The sequence below is a fragment of the Telopea speciosissima genome, chromosome 8, assembly GCF_018873765.1.
Source record: "Telopea speciosissima isolate NSW1024214 ecotype Mountain lineage chromosome 8, Tspe_v1, whole genome shotgun sequence".
NCBI lineage: Eukaryota > Viridiplantae > Streptophyta > Magnoliopsida > Proteales > Proteaceae > Telopea > Telopea speciosissima.
In genome coordinates, this window is record NC_057923.1 from 53526754 (window position 1) to 53548651 (window position 21898).

Below are 21898 nucleotides of genomic sequence, written 5' to 3' on the forward strand. Positions count from 1 at the left end.
GTTCAAATCTGCATCGCTGAAGTTAGAGCTCAATCCAAAGACACAATCGCTTGCAATGATGAGGTGAGAGTATGGGACTTTGGTACTTTGGTAGTTAGTTTATGAATGTAATTATTAAATAGGAAATACTAATTCCTCAAATTAAAAATAGATCAAATACTTTAGAGAAGCCTCAGCAAGTTTCGGTCGACAAGCTGCAGTGGAGGGTAGAAAAAAGTCAGACCCTGGTAGGTGGCATGATATTACATATTTACATTTATGAATTATAATTTTATCTCTTTAGAATGTACATATTCTTACTATTCTATATATGTAATGCAGCCGACTGGTGGGTGCTTTATGGTACAAGTTCACCCAACCTGAGGAAGGTAGCAATGAGAATGCTCTCACAAACTTGTTCATCCTCCGGATGTGAGCGCAACTGGAGTACATTCTCATTCATACATTCAAAGAAGCGGAACAGGTTGGGTAGCGAATGACTGGAGCAGCTTGTGTATATGCACTACAATATGAGATTAAGGATGAGGCACATATGTGAAGGAATTGAGGCCAATGATAAAGAACCCATTGAACTATCCAACATTTTCCAAGAGGACTCTGATGACGATGAGGATCCCCTATTCCAGTGGGTGAGGGATCGTGGTACACCTGATATGGATCAGCACTGGGGGTAGGCCCGACCCCACCATTGCGTCGTAATCAAAGATCGATGTTGAGGATTATATGTCGTCACAAGAGGGGCGTGCACATGCAGAGTCACCGAAACCTTTTGAGCCTGCTGTACGAAGTCCTGCTGATGATGATGATGGTAGTGGTGATGACAGTGGTGATGGTGATGATGGTGATGGTGATGGTGATGGTGGTGATGGTGGTGGTCGTGGTGGTGGTCGTGGTGGTCGTGGCATGCCGAGTGGCGGTTATTATAATGATCGTCATAAGGGGATGCGCGAGCAATACCAGTGTGAGGTGGGAACACAAGGGGACCCTGTGCGTTTCACCGGTGAGTCTCAGTTTACGCATGCCACTTAAGATCAAGACCATGGTGGCCACCCTAAAACATACAAAAGAAAAAAGGGTCGCCAACACTCACATCAGTTAGATGCTCAAGATGATGACAACAGTATGAACACCATGCTTGCAAGTTTCGGAAGCATGAGTATAGATACTACTAGTGAGCATCAGTCATGGCAATCATCTCAGCATCATCATGGCTATGACTATGGCCAGGAGAGCACCGGTTCTGATTATAGTGCCTATGGTCAGTATGGGCAGTCAACAGCTGAGTATGACAATCAAAGCTCTGGGTCAGGTTTTGGGTACATATTCCCAATCCCAAACCAACCATACATGTCTTAAACTCAATATGACAGTAGCAATTCATCTTACACCTCATACCAACAGCCTCCCATGTACCCTAAGATAGGGAGACTGGTATATGTTGATCAGAAGACTTATATGGCAGCCATGTCACACTATGTGCAATACTGCAGCAATTCCATGACATGGGAATTCTTTGTGGATCAATATGGGAATGAATTTATTACTCAATCATATTTTATATAACAAATTCAGTGAACATTGATGTAATGTACTTTTTATTTGAATGTTTTGATTGATAATTTGATATGTACTAATTAGAATGCTTTGATTGCTAAATTTGCCAAGTTTTACTAAATTATATATAGAGTAGGTTGTTTTAGACTTTTAGTACGACTCGTCGCCTACCAACCTATGGTCCAAAGTAAAACTCATATTTGGACTTGTTTTTTGGCAAATCTGGGCATGCCATTGTGTTTAAATGGCCTGAAATAGGCTAGATACCAAGTTTCGGACCCAAAAAATGTGTAAAACCCACCAAATTGGGGGTCCGAGTCAAAAAAAAAAAAAATTACACCAACTCGCCGAGATCTCGGCTCGACTCGGTTTTTGGCTTGACCGAAATGCCACCGAGACCCGAGTCTTAGAACCTTGGTCGTGAGGTGCTAGCGCCGGTGTAGCTTGGCTTGGAAGTAGAACCCAGTTATTTACTTGAAGCCAGTAGCTCCTCTACCTTCAAGGCCTTCTCAAAGCAATCCCAGATGTCTGTAACTTCGACCACACCAATTGCTCTGTTTATCTCACTTGTCAAACCCAACCTGAATCGTGAAAGCACCTGGATGCCCTCCTCTCTAATGCCAGTGCGAGAAGAAAGTGCATCAAATTTCTTCATGTACTCAGATACAATCATGGTCCCTTGGAGTAGGGAGTTGAATTGATCCTGAAACTAAGACCTGAAGTGCCTTGGCAAGCACTCTTACTCAGGTCGTATTTCATGTCCTCCCAAGTGCGGGGTGCAGTCCCGTCAAAGTCCATCTCCCTTTCAGTGGTCCTCCACCACTCACGTGCTGGTCCAACAAGTTTAGTACGGACTAGCTTCATCTTCCTCTCTTCAGACAAATCATACCAGTCAAAATAATCGTCCAGGGCAGCAAGCCAATCATAAAATACCAGAGAGTCATGATCACCATCGAATTCTCTCAGTTCAAGCTTCAACTTCCAATTGTCAATGTGGCGCCGATTAGGACCTTGGTCTCCAGTGAAGTAGGATCTCTGTACTCCTCAAAAGTAGGCTGGCAACCTCTATTTCTGTCCCGGTCTTCTCTATCTCTATCTTTGTAGCCTCTATGTCGATCTCTGTATTCCCAGGAAGGCTCACGGGTACCTCTGGTTCTGTCCCAACGATCTCTGTCATCTCTGAGTCTATCCCTGTGATCTCTGGATCCATCTCTGTGACCCCTATAATCATCCCTGGGATCCCCATCTCTGTCAGGTAGCCTTTGTACCACCGAATTGAGTTGGTACTTGTCTTCATCTATGGGTAAGTTTTTGTCTCTGCCAAGGGTGACTCTCTGTTCTTCCAATTGTAGCAATCTAGCCATAATTGCATCAGTTGTAGCCTTCTGGGCTTCAGTTACAGCCCTTTGTTCAGCAACAAGCTTCTGGAACATCTCGAGCATTCCAGCCATGGGGTCAGCCATTAGCTCTGATACCACTTAATGTAGCTCTAGATAGGCAAAGGACCTACTAGAGGCCAAATATCTAGGATCTGATGATAAAGAAACCAAGGGGCTGCTGAATCTGCAGTTGCAATAGGGCAGAATTGAAGTTTAGGTCAATTCCTAGGGTTTAGGTTAGAATAATAGGTGAATGTGATAAATAATAAAACTAGGCAGGTCTAGGGGAAGCTAATGGTATAGGTTAAGTTAGTTGAATGAGTTTCTAAATTCCAGAAAATTAGGGTTAGGGTTTCAGGTTTTGGGAAATAGGGAAAGTAGCTAAAACTAGGGTTTTAGATAGGAATCTGGACCAGGGCTTCTGGTCGAGTGCTAGGGGCAATGGGAAGGAGATTCGGCTGTATTATGGTGTAATTCTGATGGCTGGTTAGGTCTAGGAAGATCTTGGGGTTTTTAGGGTTTTAATAGAGAAGGGAATTAGGGTTTCAGTGATAATTTGGGGCAGCAGATTAGGATCCAGTGGAGGGGGTGCTAAGGGGAAGCTATGATCCAAATATGAGGGAGTTCTGATGAAGAATTGATGCTGGACAGAGTTAAGGGTGTTTAGGGTTATGGAACTCAAATAAAAATAAAGAGGAATCAATTAAGGAAGGGATTAGAGGATTAGAAACAGAAGTTGGATGTCAATCTGCAGACTCCTCTGGCAGCAAGCTGGAGTAATGGAGAAGGATGGAACCACCTTCAATGGAGATCCTCCCAATCGTCTCGATGCAAGGAGTCGTAGGAGATCCACCTACCCTTTCCACCTTGATAGAACCACAAGGATGCAACACTCTCAAGGAGCAACAACAACAACAATGGCAGCAGCACAAATTCTGTTTTTTATTTTAATTAATCAACTGTGGGGGAGCCTCCCACGAAATTTAATATTTATAATAAAAGGCCAATTGCCAAAATCCTAGTCTAAGCAAAACACTCCCTCACTAAAGCGTGGAGGGGTGGGGACCTAATAAAACAACTTAAAACTTAAAATAAAAAGACCTAATTGTCCCTAACAACTTAAAATAAAAGACTTAATTAAATCACTTAAATTGAACCATGGTTTGAACCGGTTCAATTTAAGTTTACAAATAAGCTTAAATAAAAACTAATTATGGAAAATACTAAAATGCAAACCTAAGCTACGGCTCCCAAACTAAGCCCTAATTTTAGGGCTGATTTTTCTTCTTCTTCTTCCTTAGGGTGTGAGCACTTGGTGCTGCACCAATGTTTTTTTAAACTAGTGTCAGCTTGTCGATTTTATTTATAACTTCATATAATGGAAAGAGAACACAGTCGAAACCTTGTTGAAACCACCAAGATATCTCAGTTTCGCAAGAAACCGAGACAAGATGTGGGTGGATTTTAAAAAGTCACTAGTTTCGACCTGTTTCGACCGAAACAATCCATAATTCGCAAGTTTTGACACTCATGCCCATCGAAACTTGAGAAACCTGGCTTAAAACTTGGACAGACAGTTATTTATGCCAGAAACCAGGATAGATATTTATGCCTAATATCATTATTAGCAAAACCATGAGTTAAAAAGAGAGAATGAGAGAATAGAATGGCTTGATTTCATTGAAGGTAAGCCCCTCTATTTATAATAGAGGGAAATATTACAAAGGGACATAAATAGACAAAAATATCCCTAACTAGCTGACTCAATAAGAGCAGCAATCTAATCTTAATAACTTAACGACTAAGCAAGCCCAAAAGGACCAGAATACCCCCACAATATTCTAGATTACATATTCCAACACTCCCCCTCAAGCTGGATTATACATATAAGTAAAAAGAAGCTCCAGCTTGAACTAATAAGAAAAAAACTCCAACATTCTAACACTCCCCCTCAAGTTGGCACATATTAGGCACTAATGCCCAAAAAAAATGGGAAGAAACAGAGTTACAATAGAGTCCAGCTTGACAGATGAATGAAGCTCCCAAACCAACCTTCAAAAACTTAAAATAATTGATCTTCAAAAAACTACGCAAGCTTGATCAGCAAAGCTTTCACCAATCTTCAATATCGGTCCAGTGATGTATCTCAGATTGTCATAGTGACATAAAATCTTGAAGTGAAAGACTAGGGCAGCAAGCAGCGGAATAAACTGAATCAGGCAGCGGAAACAACTGAATCAACCCAACTGTAAACCCTCAAATAGGCAGGCAACAACCAAATATCTTCAATACGCTTCAAAACTTCAATCTCCCCCTTATGGCAAACTCAACCCAATAACGAAGGATACCCAATGGCAATGGTAGAGAAAACTAATCTTCTATGTTTTTCACCAATGTTCCTCCAAGTACTGCGTTCTGCAATGTCTGCAGGTGTATTGTACATATTCCCCCCCCCTCACGTGTAGTAGTACATGTGGACAAATAACGAAGATGATGTAAGAGATAGTGCAAAAGTATAAACTTCCAGAATTCTCCAAAAGTGATATGGGTATGGGAAAAGGAAGGAATGGCAAGTTAGAGTATACCATAAACTTCCAAAGTTGTTATGGGATATGGGTAATTGAAGAAGCAATGGGATAAAGAATCATGGAGTAATGCAACATATCAATTTTCAACCTTCTTCAATCGATCAAACAAACTTCTTAGATGGAAACTCTTGCAGAGGAGAATCTAACACCAAACTCCAATATTCAGATCTGATTTAAAGTAAAAAAAAAACAGATCTGATTTGGAATAAGGAAAGGCTCCAATCTTAAGGCTTGATCAATCTTCAAACAAGGAAGAACCAGTGTGCAAAACTCCAATCTATAAACTCCCATATGCTGAATAGAACTGATGAAGATATCTGGGCAGAATTGATGTAATAAACTGCTCGAAAACTTGGATCAAATCTGAATTAGAGAACAATAATGCTTGGAGCAATCTCCCAAAGTATGTTCAATATAAACTTGAAGAAAAGCTTCACACAACTGAATAGATTCGTAGTCGCAACCAATAACCATGGAACAATTGTTGTAATCCCAAATAGAAACTGACCTCCAAAGTAGTAGATTCGATTCTTCAATAAGGTGAAAGAAATTCGATTTCCAATATTACGCAGACACAGTCTCAAGACCAGGGCAGCAGTAGTCCTCATAAAGGCAGCAATAACACCTTAACCAGTCATGCTTACAGAGGCCAATCAACAGGACTAGCAAGGGATGAATGAAAGCTCAATAGAACCAGCAAATAGAAGACAATAACTCAGCAGATCCAATAGTAAGTGATGCAGCCAGCCACATAGGAACTAGGAAAAAATAGGTTGATAGTTGTAGAAGTTGACCATAAGGAAGAAACCTGAATTTTGTCAAAAAACTCCATGAATGATGCTGAAACTTGGGTCGAGTACTCCTCTGATGGTGATAAAACTCTCCTCAAAAAATCAGCAAGAGAGGAACCCTGAAACTTGAGATCGATTGGAGGGTAAGGGGCTTCAAAAAAAACTGATGATGACTTGTCAAAGTGTGATGATTTCTGGTAGCTGCTTGAATGGATCTCCAATACGAACAACCAATCTCTTGTAGTGTTTGAGACTTGATCTTCAAGACGGAGAAACACCAAAAAGTGCAGAAAAAAATAGGGCAGCAGCTTTCATAGATAAAAGAACTTCTTCAAGCCATGAATAGTTAAAGTAGATTGCCTCTCTTGATGGTAGAAACACCTGCAAAAAACCAAAGCAGCAGCAAACCTCTCTAACCCAATAATTGACTTGTGTCAGGGAACCCTGAAAAGTAGAGATCGATTGGGTATATCAAGACTAGAATGGTTAATGAAAGCTGGAGAAGAAAAAAAGGGAAAGAGAACTATGGAATAAGGTAGATAGGTGCTGGAAAAGAAGGCAGAGGGAGCTCTAATAATGGAAGATCAGCCTTCCATGGTGATAGGAATCTGATCTCCAAATAATTCTGGGAAACTCCAAATCGCAGAGATGGTTCCAGCAGTTTTTTATTAGAAAATTATAAAAAAGAGATAGGTAGGTTATGGGAGGGCAGCAACTAAATCATTGGTTTAGGTTTTCCTCATTAGTGCTGCCCTCTTACAAGGAAGAAAAGCTTAAAACCAAAAGAAAGAGAAACCAAGAGAGAGAGAGAGAGAGAGAGAAAGGAAGGAGAAGGTGATGGAAGAAAGAAAGGTTTTTTTCTCTCCTATCTAACCTAGATCAAAGTTGGCTCTGATACCATGTTAGCAGAACCGTGAGTTAGAAAGAGAGAATGAGAGAATAGAATGGCTTGATTTCGTTGATAGGTAAGCCCCTATAATAGAGGGAAATATTACAAAGGGACATAAATAGACAAAACTATCCCTCACTAGCTGACTCAATAAGAGCATCAATCTAATCCTAATAACTTAATAACTAAACAAGCCCAAAAGGAACAGAATACCCCCACGGTATTCCGGATTATATATTCCAACAATCATTTAATTAAATGTTTTTGTATTTGTATTTCATTTGCTTAAGATATTATTCATAAGTAAGCAAATACCCCCCTTATTTGAATCCAATAAAAATAGTTAAAAAAATCAAATTCCAAAAAGATAAAAAGTAACCCCCCAGTTCAAGAACAAAAACTGGATTTTCAGCGATAGGTGAAATTTTAAACTTTCTAATGCTGGGGGTTTTCTTAAATCTATAAATTTTAATATGGTAAAACATTGCTCAAAAACAAAAGTGTAGTTAAATATTCATTTGTTTTGATGTCTAAAAAAATATTTCATTCAAAGCCATTTTGACATCATTCACGCACACCAAATTAACTTTGACCAGAGCATGACTCCTTCAATATAAATCAAATTTAAGCAATCCTGGATTTGCTGGAAACTTTAAATAATTTTTTAGACATCAAAACAAATGAATATTTTACCGCACTTTTGGTTTGTAGCAATGTTTTACCATATAAAGATTTATGGAATTTATAGATTTGAGAAAAACCCCAACATTAAAAAGTTGAAAATTTCACTTACCGCCGAAAATCCAGTTTTTGTTCTTGAACTGGGAGGTGACTTTTTATCCTTTTGGAATTTGATTTTTTAACTTATTTTATTGGATTCAAATAGGTGGGTATTTGCTTATTTATGAATAATATCTTAAGTAAATGAAATACAAATACAAAAACATTTACTTAGGTCAAAAATAGGTTGTATGATTCTCAGTAGGAGGTATTTGCTTATTTATGAATAATATCTTAAGTAGGGGGTATTCTCAGTAGGAGGGTATTTGCTTATTTATGAATAATATCTTAAGTAAATGAAATACAAATACAAAAACATCTACTTGGGTCATAAATAAATGTCTGTCCTGACAACTATGATTCTCAGTACACTGTGCGTACACTAGTAAACTTGGGTCAAAAACCACAAGTACCATTTTGACCCCTTTTTTTTGTGTGTGAAAATAGTTCATGCATTGTGTTTATAATGTCAAAAATAGGCTGTATACAAAAAATCAGATCAAAAAAAGCATTTCTGGGCCTTGAAACCACCAGCTCAAGTTGGCTGGGAAAAAATCACAGGTTTCAACCAAGTTTCAACCATATCTCGGTTTCTAGCTGGTTGAAACCCGAGTTTTAGAACCTTGCTTCATATACAGGGTTGGTTTTCTCTTAAACTTGATATAGGACTGTCTAATATCATTATGCCTTTGATCCATTGAAAACCCTTAGTTCTAAACTTGTTTTGTTAGTGTTAAACAAACCACCCCTGTTCCATCCGAGAATATTGAACCCCCAGCAGTACCCATCAAAGCTTCTCTGGTCCCAGCCACAACTTGGGGTCTGAAAGGTCCTATCAAGTCCTCCACTTGACCTGAATCTCGGCCCAATCTGAACCTTCAATCCTGAGTTATCAGATTTTCACTATTCTGAAAATTCATTGTTTCTGTGAGCAGAACATCCCTGAGTTTCCTTAATCTGTTCAGTACTTCCAACCCTCGCTTCAGCAACCCTAATTCACTACTTTTCCGTAATTACTCGTGTTCTATTAAACCCTAATCTCTTTAATTAGGAGCTGAGGCATCCTAACAGACCAACTAATAGACTTGAACCTTGTTCCTACATGATCCGATCAATTCGATCAGGCACTCGCCATCTATTTCATTGTTTAACTCTTTGACAACACGAAAAAAAACCATTGTTCAACTCTATATTAGGATTTTGGATCACTAACAACACAACTGCATTCAGGAAGGATTTCAAAGGCCTGGGAGCAACCCCCCCCCCCCCTCCCTTTTTTCCTGGGAGATGGTTCTCCAGCGCATTCCATTGTCCACCTTTTTTTTCTGGGAGATGGCTGTCCCATTGCCATTCCATTGTACAGCAAGCATATAATTTCTCACACTCGTAGAACACACCCCACATGCCCTCCCCTTTATGGTTTCTGGTCATTTTGAGTACGAGTCACAAAGTTTTGCTATTCCTTTTTGTTATTTTTGAAGCCCAACCCCTCCCTCCTCCCCCCTCCCCCCCGAGGAAAGAAAGAAAAAAGGAGATAAAAATTCTCTCAAGTCACATGCATACCTGTAGCTTCATTTTAGAAATTCTCAAATCACATGCGTACCTGTAGCTTCATTTTGAATTAAAAGAAAAAATCTTAACGATTCATTTTTTACAAACTCATTTTAGTAAATAAAGGGTTCTCAATCATTCATTCGAAGGATTGATAAGTTCTCTGGTTATGAATTCAGAGGTAGATAATCTGACTAGAGGTTTATTGTTTCTGAGGTGAAAGATTAAAGGAATAATTGGAAATATTATAAACATTTTTCAAAAACATAACCTTTATAGTAATTCTGCTCATCCACTTTGTTACCCGGACACCTCAGCATAGAGGCCATAACCATGAAAACAGCAAGGGCGGAGTAGTCTATGCAGGCTGTGTTAAGGATCATGACTAATTGGAAGTTCAAGCTCAAAAGGATCCCTAAGTCCACAGTGCAGGACCCTATTGTCTAGCTTACTCAATGTTGAAAAGCAAGTCAACAAATGCTAATAGACACCTAAGGACATCTATGCTTTGAAGAAAAGAAAATTGATCATGAGATAATCATGTTAGTAAGATGAGATTTCAAGAATCTTTCTCATGCCAATGTGTTGATTGAACCGTGGATCAGAGAGAGGAAATAAAATAATGGAATTGATTGTATTAATGAAAGAAAGGCCCCTCTATTTATAATAGAGGGGAAGTTACAAATAATAGAAGCTAGGCAATGTGGGACTAACACTCACATAGCCGACATAAGCTAATAACACGTAATAACATAAAAATACCCCCAAAAGGACCAGAATACCCCCACGGTATTCTGGAGTACATATATTCTAACACTCCCCCTCACGCTAGATTATACAAATATGAAAGAAGGAAGATCCAGAGTGGACTAAAGAAAAAACTCTCTACTAAAGAAAAAAAACTCTCTCCATAACAATGCTAACACTCCCCCTCAAGTTGGCGCATACAAGGTAATAATGCCCAACTTGAATAAAATGGGAAAAATAAGTTGTAGCAGAATCCAGCTCCCAAATAGACCTTCAAGAACTTGAAAAAAATAGACCTTCAAACTTGGGCAGACTTGATCAATTGTTACCAATCTTCAACAATTGTCCAGGGATGAATCTCTGACTGATAATCTTGAAGGTAAGTAACTAGGGCAGAAAGCAGCGGAAACAACCAAACTGTAGGACCTCATATGGGCAGGCAATAACCAAACATCTTCAAAACTTTTAACACCAACCTCCCCCTTACGGCAAACGTAACCCAATAACAAGGTAGATACTTATTGGCAATGGTGAAACCTCTGACCTTCTCTATGTTTTGCGTGAAACCTCTGACCTTCTCTATGTTTTGCACCAAGTGTCCCTGCATGTTCTGCTCTCTGCAATGGCTGCAGGTATACTCTATACTGTATATAATCCCCCCCTCACATGTAGTGCACGTGGACATAAGAGAGATTAGGTTAGAGATAAGGCCAAACATAACATTCCAGAATGGTTCAATGGCTGCCAAGTGTAATGGAAAAAGAAGAAATGGTAAAGAAGAGAATACCATTAACTTCCAAGGATGTTATGGGTAATGCCAAAGGTATGTTTTGGGAGGTGGTGAAAGAAAAACAACAGTGGGATAATGGAGTAGGATTAACTTGGGTAACATAGAAAGCTCCAACCTTCTTCCATCAATCAAACAAACACTTCGAATGGAAACCCCTGCAGGGGAGAAACTCCTAACCCCAATATTCAGATCTGAAAAAGATACAAATTTGATTCGAAGTAGGAAATGCTCCAATTGTCAAGGCTTGTTCAATCTTCAAACAAGGAGGAGCAATTGTGCAAAAGATTCCATGGTAGAAACTCCCACATGCTAGACAGTACTAAGAAGATATCCGGACAGCAATGAATGGAAGTAGCCTCAACAAAACTGGATCAGATCTGAATCTGTAACAATGCTAGTATGCAAGCTCCAAAGTATGCCGGATATTAACCAGAAAGGCTCCACATGACCGAATAGCTTCGTAGGTGCAACCAAAAAATTGTGGAACACACTGTGGTAATCCCAAATAGGCTGATCTCCAAGGTAGTAGATTCGAGTCTTCAATAACGAGAGAAATTCGATCTCCAATAAGAGGAAACACAGTCACAATTATAGGGCAGCAGTATTCCACATGAAGGCAGCAGTAACACATCAACCAGTCATGCTTACAGAAGCCAATCAATAACACCAGCCAGCTAGGTAGTGAAGCTCATAATAACCAGTCAAATAAGATAAATAACCAGACAAATCCATAGGTAGTTGAAGCAGCCAGCCATATAGGAACAAGAAAAACAGCTTGATAATTGAAGAAACCAAGCCAACAGAATGAACTGGAATTTTTTTACTAAAAAACCTGATGTAAGATGCTGAATAATGGGCTGTATACCCCTCTGATGTTGATAAAACTCTCCTCAAAAAGTTAGCAACTGTGGACTGCCCTACCCCTTAGATCGATTATAGCCAGAGTTTTGTAAAAAACCCTGAAAGTGAATATCGATTGTAGGGAAGGGGTCTTCAACAAAGGGGAGGCTGACATGTCAAAGGTGCTTGCTTATTGTAATACTTGCTGACCAAAAACTGCAGGAATGGATCTCCAGTTCGAATGACCAATCTCCTTGGTAATTGAGACTTGATCTTCACATGGGAGAAATACCTAAAAATCGCAGATAATGAGGGCAGCAGCTATCTTGGGCAGTAGACCTTCTTCAAGCCTTGAACTAATGAAGGAGAGTTCTCTTTTAATGTTAGAACCACCTCCAAAGCACTCGAACAGCAACAAACATCCCTAGCCCAAATCGATTTTTATCAGGGTTTTGGAAAACCCTGAAAAGAAGAGATCGATTGGGGTAGGGGTCTTCAAAAAACTTGGATAGGTGCAATATTGAGGTCGATTGGTCCTTGAAGTGGGAAGTAATCATCCCTCCAAAAATTAGCAAAAACTGAAACCTAAAAGTCAGGGTTTTTGGCAGGTAACCAAATTAGTAGGTTAAGTAATTTTTGCTGTAGAAACAAATCCAGCCATCAGAAAGGGTCCAAACTTAGGTCGAGTATGGCTTGTAGTAGTAGGGAATCACCCCCAAAAAATTAGCTGCATCTGAAAAGGGAAACCCTAAAATCGATTGGAGGCAGGATTTTGAAAAACCCTGACAAGTTGAGATCGATTAGGGTAGGGGCTGGAAAGGTTAATGAAAGATGGAGAAATAGAAAAAAGGAAAGGAGGTCAATGAAATAGGGTAGAAAGGTGCTGGAAGAGGCTGCATATGGTGCTCCAAAAGTGGAGGATCAGTCTTCTTTAGGTGATAGGAATCTGATCTCCAAAGACAAAAGGGAAACACCAAATCACAGATTAGGGTCCAGCAGGATTTTAATGAAAAACGATAGAAGAGAAAGGGTGGCAGCACTAAATCATCGATATTATGTCTACCTCATTAGTGCTGCCCCTGTTTTTGGGCTGAAAGAGAGAAGAACAAGAGCAGGAAAAAATGAGAAAAGGGAGAAGAGGAGGTGAGATCGATTGGAGGAAAAGAAGGGAGAAAATAGGGTTTTTCTCTCTAACCTAGATCAGACCAGCTCTGATACCATGTTGGTTGAACCGTGGGTCAGAGAGAGGAAATAAAATAATGGAATTGATTGTATTAATGAGACAAAGGCCCCTCTATTTATAATAAAGAGGAAGTTACAAATAATAGAAGCTAGGCGATGTGGGACTAAAACCCGCATAGTCGACATAAGCTAATAACACTTAATAACATAAAAATACCCCCAAAAGGACCAGAATACCGTGGCGGTATTCTGGAGTACATATATTCTAACACAATGATCCAATAGGTCAAGCACAAAACCGCTATTACATCTGCATATGCAAGCTATCGGATATTAGGTAAATAGCCATCCCCAAAATTAGTATGGTTTAATCATAATACCTGTCATGGCTACAGCAAGTTAAAGACTTAAAGGTCAACCTGGAGTCAAAAGAAAAAGATTAAACAGAAGAAGGTATAATCCATCTCACTCTTGTGGTTCAGCTTTGCAGTTTCAAGCTTTTTCATCTCCTTTAATTATTTAAAGGTAAGTTTTAGCCAAAATTTATGAGAACATAAAGTGATGTAGATCGAAGCATGAAGAAGACCACCCAAAAAAAAAAAGATTGTTCATGTGAACAGTGATTTGGGGTCTGATCTAGTGATCTGGACTGTTAGCTTAGGGAGTTATTTTTTGTGTGATTTTTATTATTATACACTTATTTAGTTTTCTATTTGAGTTGTAATCCGAATTGGGAATCCTAGTTCTACTTTGACTCCTAGTTTGAGTCTAGTTTCTACTTTATAGGTTCTATTAATTAGTTTCTTACTTGGATTAGGATTGGGTTGTTTTATTATAAATACATGTATGTAACTGAACAGAAAAGTGACCGAGATTGAAGAGAAAAGAGCTATTGACGAAGCTGCGAGATGCGGCGTTACCGTGGGTGAGAAGCCCTGGGTGAGAGGATGATGGGCTGAGATAGCTGATCCTATCCCCCTTCTATATCCCTTTCTTTTCTTTCCTATCTTTTGATGTACTTCTTTCATATGTAAACAGAAAATAGCAATAAAAAAATTCAGCTTTAGTTATTTAGCTTGTTCTTTTATCATCCTGCTGCAATCGATCTCTCGCTAGTTTCCCTGTTTCGAGGTCGACTTTTGCATTATAAAGAGATATGAAGAAAGTGGGAGCAACATATGTTCTTAACCCAGACTTAAAAAAGGACGAATAGATATGAAGAATATAGGAGCAACCATGCAAATCAACATACTTTGACTAGTTAGTAACTAACTCTACAATAATAACGTGCATGGGACCGATATTACAGACAGAACTAATAATGTTACGATAAAAATATTTACATGAAAAAATTATTAATTACCACAAGATTTAAGTGGATTGCAGTGCATCCATCTGGAATGGTAGAAGCTACATAGTTATCGGCAGCCGCATCTTTCCCAATATCATATCTGCATTGAAGACAAATAACATGATATTCAATACAAGCATCAAAAATTCTCTTCCTAGTGAAGAAATATGGCCCCATCATGAAGGATGTATTTTCATCCCAAAATTAAAGCTCCAAAGTCTGATGGAAAAACAAAAAAAAGTATTCAAATTACTATCTCAGAGGACCAAAATTGGAAATTTCTTTCACATACTTAAATTTTTCATCATTTTTAAAATAAAAGGGGCTCTTGATGCTAACTTTGTTGAAGCAATCATCTATTAACTGCAAATGCCAGATATGTAATATGCTAACCATCCCTAAAATCACGACTGGACAGCCTCACTAAACACTGAACATGAATTTGTCCAATTTAATATAGCTCAATAACTATTGCGCTGCTCAATAGATGGTCTCCCTTCTTCCCAGAAACCCAAAATTAATGGCTAAGACTCAAGCTGGGCTATCAGTACATGTACTCTACAGATAGATACACGGGAACTGAGCTCCTGATTGCAATTAACAATTAAAAAGACCTTCGATTCCCCCCTTTTTCTCCAGGATGTGTTCCCAATCTAACGATAGAAGATATAAATTCGCAACAAAAAGGATCACATCACTCTTGCAATGAAGAAAGCAGTATCTAATTATACTTAGTTCACTATCAGTATACATATTTTTAATTTCCGAAATCAAACACAAAACAGTGAAACTATGAAAAGTGATTCAATCGTGAATCTGGAAATAAGGGAAAAGGAATATTGGGAAAAAAAAAAAAAAAAAGCAGAATAAAAGGAAATTTCCTATCAAATTTCTGAGAAATGTGTGTAATGCATTGGGGGAATATAAATACCTCGTAACTGTCGAGACATGCTTCCGAACGTCGAAGATTTCGTCAGCCTTTGAAGGTAGTAGTAAAGCCAGAAGAAACACTTGAAGAAGAGTCGCCATGGCCATCCTTGATCTCTCTCCTTGGAAAACAAGAACAGAGAATGTAGTCATAGTGGGAATAAAAGGAGCACCGACTTACACTTCGAATAAAATGCCACGAAAGCGACCGGTACTTCTTGGTTTCGGCTCTTCTCCAGCGCACCCCCAAGCTGCACAACGTCTGGCGAGGCAGCAAATGTCGACATGTGGCAGGTGCTGTTCGGACGGCGAGAACGGAAATTGGATCCGGGGCATCTGGCCACGTGTCGACATCTACTGTCATGTCAAACATGGTACAACTCGAGGGTGCGTTGGAGAGGATTCGGATCTAGGGTGTCAAATGGAGATCAGGATCGTCTCCAAGGAATCCAGTGCGCTCAGGGGGCATCCAACGGTTGAGCTGTGCTGCACACATCTTGGCACAAGCCTAGGGATTAGTGCGGTACCGTCCAACAGCTGGCAGCACCCTAGGCGTGCTAGGCTCCCTGAAGACGAGCTAAATTCGTCAAATGGTCGACTTGGTTTCGGTCAAGCTGAATTGGTTTTGGTAGGGTAATGAGTGAGACCAAAACCGTCTTGGCCACGTGTCGACATCTGTTGTCGTGTTGGACGTGGTGTAGCTCGGGGGTGTGCTGGAGAGGAGCCGGATCTAAGGGTGTCAAATGGTCGGTTCGGCTTAGTTTTGGTCGAGTTGAATCAGTTTCGGTCTAGGAATGAGTGAGACCAAAACCAAACAGTTAAGGAATTTCGGTTTTCAATCGTTTCGATTTTGGTCCGGTAAGATTTTGATTTATTTTGGTTTTTCATCATTGGGTTAATATCGGTTTAGATCATTTTTTTGGAGCTTGAACCACAATGAAATCTTACATTCGTAACTTGTAGTGAGAAAAGATTCGGTATTTTACTTTAAATCATCTTCCTTAAGTCAAACAAGTAAACAACCAAGAATAGGAAAATTAATTTTGACATGTTCATATTGTAATTGGAACAAGGATGAATAACTTGTAAGGGGACGATAACTATTATTGAAGTCAATGGATAAACAGCATTTGTAGCAAAATCATTGGAAGGGGAATATAACTAATATTGAAATCAATTGATAACTAATTAGTATGAAGATAACTAACATTGAAATCACAAAATGAACCTTACTATCAAATCATTCATTTAGGTGTTCGACTAATTTTATATACTGACCAAGGAGATCAACAAAACCATTGCTAGAAATCAATTTCTAAAGGTGTCAAAAAAACCCGGTCAGCCCTAGCCCGCCTCAACCCGCCTTGAGCCCGACCAGAGCTAGGTCGGGCCTATGTTTAAGTCAGGGTCGGGCTAGGTTTAATGTTCAGCTGGACCTGCCAAGGCTAGGCCTGGGTTGAGGCCTTGGCCCTAGCAGGGCCATGATATTATATATACAATGTATATTAAAGCTTGGGCTTAACCAAGTTTCTAAAACTCGGGTTTCAACTAGGTTTCGACCAGCCAGAAACCGAGTTCGTCTCGATTTCGACTAAATCTCGGTCAAAACCTGGTACTTTCTCTAGGCTAACTCGAACTTTGGTTTCGAGGCCCAAAAGTTGTTTTTTTTTTCCCTGATTCTTGTTGTGCTGCCTATTTTTTACATTTTAAATCTAATCCATGCATTAGTTTCACATAGAGAACACTAAAAATATTACTTGTGGTTTTGATCTAAGTTTGATATTGTATGTTGTTCTTGGACATGGTATTGAATAAGGTTTGACCAGAACATAACTCATTTAATATAAATGAGATTTAAGCAATCTTGGATTTGTTAGAAAGCTTTGTTTTAACAGCTTTCCAACAAGTCCAAGATTGCTTAAATCTAATTTATATTGAAGGAGTTATGTACCGGCCAAACTTAATTTGGTGTGCGTAAATACTGTCAAAATCGTTCTGAATGAAAATATTTTTTTGGACATCAAAACAAATGAATATTTTACCGCACTTTTTGATTTTTTAGCAATGTTTTACCATATTAAGATTTATGGAATTTTTAGATTGAGAAAAACACCAGCATTAGAAAGTTGAAAATTGCACCTACCGTTGAAAATCCAGTTTTTGTTCTTGAATTGGAAGGTTGACTTTTTTTCTTTTGAAATTTGATTTTTTAACTATTTTTATTGGATTCAAATAGGGGGTATTTACTTATTTATGAATAATATCTTAAGTAAATGATATACAAATACAAAAATAGTTACTTAAATGATATTGGACATAACTAAGGCACTCTTTGGTATCATTTTTATTTTTTATTTTTACCTACTTAACAAAAATCATTAATGAAAATCATTTTCTATCAAAAGGCAAAAATCGTTTGGTAACCAATAGACATAATAGATTGTCTACTAGGAAATAGGTTTGGTATAGCTATATGCATAATGTTTTTTATGGAGAAGATACCCCTCTTATCCAACTTTAGAATCAAAACCAGGAAAGAGAGAGACTTATACCTCCGAACAACCAGAAATCTTGATCACAAAAACCTCTGCTCCGAACAAACAACTGTCATTGACGAGGTATCCTCTATTTGCTCTCTAATCCAAGATTGTCTGATCATGTACGTACCTCGGACTGCTTGTCTCGAATCTGATTAAAGATGAAGAGATTGAAAATCACATTGATCTCCCATGAGGGAGGGAGTGGACTTGTTTGTGCTATCACCAAGTAAAGAGAGATATGGTTTGTTTCTTCTCTGCTCTTGCTTCAAAGCTGAAAATAGAAATCACGGAAACAGAGAGAGCTCTACAAAGGATGAATAACAAGAACAGAGCCCACCCCACAGCAAACCCATGAAGCCTTATCTGCGTCAATAACATGATTCAAATGTCCATTATTCAGAGTTCACAACCTCAAATAAAAAAGCAAAACAAAAACAAGAACAAGTAAAGCGGAAACTCCGCCATTGGAGAAAGGAAGGTGTTTTCCTAAACAGATGAATATCAAGGAAAAATAATGAAAAAAAAAAGACGAAGAAGGAAAAGAGAAACGATGGACTGAAGAAAGAACTTGCATTGCTCCTTTGATCGACAACAAAAACAACAACCAAAGATGAAGGAGAGAAGGTAACTCCTACACAAATTCTGGCTGGTTTCTGAAATGATAAATCTGGAACTCAACCGACGGGCCACTAGAAATCTGGAAAACTTGTTTACTTACCCTTTAACTTCTGTAGAAGTGTTGGAATCCACAAAGGAAAAGGAATCAGGGGTGTTCAAGTGGGGATTAGTACCCTGCTGTGAATCATTTAGAATGGGTTAAAATTACGTTGAGGAAGTGAGTGGAGAACAGCAAAAGAAGATAGTGGGAAAGAAGTGATAATGAGGAGAGTGAAACGGAGTTGCAGGGATAGGGTGGGGTGAGGTTGCGGTACAGGGTGGTTGGGGGGAGTGAGGTTGCAGGAAGAAGAAGAAGAAGAAGAAGAAGAAGGCGGAAGGGTGGGGTGCTTGATTTTCTAAAACCCAAATGAAATGACTATTTTAGCCTTCGAATTTGGGACTAATTAACACGTGTTCATTAAAGTGCCGCACAAATAGCGAAAAACACTTTTCAGCCAAAAATCATAAATGGCTTTCAACCTCTTTTTGGTTTTTGGTTTTTGGTTTTTTTAAAATCCGTTTTAAATAGAAACAGGTTTCATAAATGATACCAAACACAACCAAAAACGTTTTTTAAGTCAAAAATCAAAAATAAAAACTATGCCAAAGATGGCATAAGTGTCTGTCCTGATTTCTGGCATAAATACCTATTTGTCCTAGTTTCAAGCCAAGTTTCCCCTAGTTTCGATGGGCATATGTGTCGAAACCACCGAGATATGGTCGAAACCATTGAAACCCGGTTGAATCCAGGGATTTTATAAAATCCCCCTTCAACTTGTCTCGAAAACTTGCAAAATTGAGTTTACTTGGTGGATTTGACAAGTTTCGGTCGAGTTTTTCTTCCATGGGCTTAACACAAGTGGGTTGTAATGGGTTTTATTAGTTCCATGACTCAATCGACCATAATATTCAAGGTGAATCAGGGTCAATCAGGGCCAAGCCGAGCTTGGGAAAACCCTGGCATGGTTGGGCTGGGCTTAGGTTTAGGTTAAGGTTCCTAGGGTTTGGTTAGGGTTTAAGGTAAGTCCAGCCCTTTGACACCCCTATCAATTTCCCTATTCATAACCTCATACTCATTGATAAGAATTCCCCTTATTACCCAAAAAAAAAAAAAAATTTCCCCCTACAACTCGAAATCTTATCACTAATATTGAAATCAATGGATAATCAATTCACCTATTTAATTTATAACCTCATTGTCAAATTTTTTTAATCGATTTCATTCGATTCAGTTTTCGGTCTAGATATCAGTCGGTCGACGTGGTTTGATTTTCAGCCGATCCCATCATACCCCAATTCAAAAACAATTCGATAAGGTTTGGTTTGGTTTGGGTTTTTTTGGTCGGTTTCTGTCATTTTATTGGTTCAGGCTAGGTATTGACACCCCTAGCCGAATCTGTATTTCTACGGACTGAGTTTCTCTACACTCGTGATGAAGAGGAATCTCCACATCAGCTCCCATCAATACTTTATGATTGCATTTAGGTAATTTCGACTGCGTGAATGGAGGGGGTGGCTGCTTACCGAAAAAAGAATAGAGTGGGTAACTATTATAATGATCTAAGAGTAATCACACAGTCACATGGAAGACATTTTAATCCAAGGTTGAAGGAAACTCGTTTAGATTTCTATTTTAATTTCAAATTTATTTATTAAAATAAATTAATAAGTAATTTGTTGTTGAGAAATTGAAATTATTTAATTGCATCAATTGAAAATATTTTAAAAATAAAAAATTAATCTAATAGTTTAATTTTAAGAATAGATTCTTTCTATTTATAATAATAATATGATTACCGCTAACCGGTCATGTAGCCCCTACATCAGCACGGTAGCCAATGAAACTGCACACAACAGCATTGGTTTGGATGCAATTTTTTATTTCACTGGGGGCTGAACAGTCTTTTCACACACAAAGGCATTGGTTTGTGTCTAGGCATAGGAACCATGCAACTAAGGGTGTTAATCGGTTCGGTTCAATTTGGTACAAGTTTTTTTAGGTGAAACCAAAACCAAACCGTTTATTAAACGATTTCAGTTATTGAAACTAAAGCCATTTAGTAAACGGTTTCGGCCATGATTTTAAATACTCGGTTCCTAAACGGTTTGCTTTTTTACACCAAGAACTTCTACTCTCCTACTCATTCACTCACCATTTTATCTAACGCAATTCTACATGCTATTGATCAATCATATTCAAATCTGATTAATGGGTTGGAACATTAACCAGTTCCTTTGGCATCAAGCTTTTTAACTAAAAGCATTTACGGATTTCGCAAGGTTTAATGCTCCTTTAAGAGTGTCCCCTAGTGCACGGAATCCACATCGAAATTCGAAACATGTTAGATTTCTACCTCCGCCCTGTGCAAGCCGTCTCCCTCTCCGGTGTAATCCGTGACTACTAATCCTATTTCATTAATCCTTGCTCGTTGCTATCACCAATAACTTCACCATGGATGGCAACCCACACATTGATAATCCATTGCCCCAAAACCCCTTGAGTTCTAACCCTGAAGATATTCCCTCATCTCCTAACCACCTACCAATGGCCTTGTCCCTCCCTTCCACCTACACCCACTGCACACCATGAACACCCTATTAATTCTTCTTCTCCTAATCCGGATTCGGATGATGAGGATGATTCCCTCATTGTAAGTGACGAGTTAGAGAAGGAACTTAGCCATAAATGGGATCTCAGTCTGGTAGGGCAGATTATTGTTTGCAAGCTTAACGTCGACAAGCAATGACAGATAGCCTTCTAATGGCCTGGAACTTGAAGTATCTACCTAAAGTAGTTCCATTACATGGTGATCATTTTTTGTTTCAGTTTCAACATCCCCTGGACATGGTGAATGTCATAAAGGAAGGGCCATGGGCAGTTGGGGGTAATCTGATCGCCTTGGAGAAATGGAGATCGAGTAAGGACTGGAACTTTCGCCATGTCAAATTTTGGATTCAATCGCATGATTTTCCACATGAATTATTTAACCTCTAGTTGGCTTCTCATTTGGAAACTAAGTTTGGTTCCCCTCTTCAGGTCATGTTACTCAGGGGGTGCAATTTGGTGCCAAGGTCCAACACCTTTGTTGTGATGCCCAACATTTCGTTCTTATTAATTATTAATAAGTATGTGGTGCTGGAAGGTATCCTATGTTTTTGCGGAAGCCTGAGTTGATTGGGTGTATTCTCGTATGCTTAAGGGGTTATTTAATCGATAGTTTTTATTGTATGTTATTTATGTTTATTATTATTTTATTGGGTATGAGAATATTTTAAGAGTATTGTGTATTTTAAGTATTTTCTATCTTGTATATGACTATTGTTATTTATGG

At 38.8% G+C, this 21898-nt stretch overlaps 1 protein-coding gene across 3 annotated transcripts in view; it reads right to left on the reverse strand.

Moving 5' to 3' along the window:
* LOC122671689 (multiple inositol polyphosphate phosphatase 1-like) overlaps positions 1-15556 on the reverse strand; it is a 130357-nt gene extending 114801 nt beyond the window's left edge. Inside the window, exons 1-2 of one of the 3 annotated variants that reach the window (XM_043869063.1) lie at positions 15374-15556; positions 14455-14542 (exon numbers count right to left, since the gene is read on the reverse strand). In XM_043869063.1, the coding sequence (XP_043724998.1) occupies positions 14455-14542; positions 15374-15522 (237 nt within the window). In that variant the 5' untranslated portion in view covers positions 15523-15556. The remainder of the gene's footprint in view (positions 1-14454; positions 14543-15373) is intronic. The other 2 variants (XM_043869064.1, XM_043869062.1) reach the window with 2 other exon arrangements.
* Between the last annotated feature and the right edge of the window lie 6342 nt (positions 15557-21898).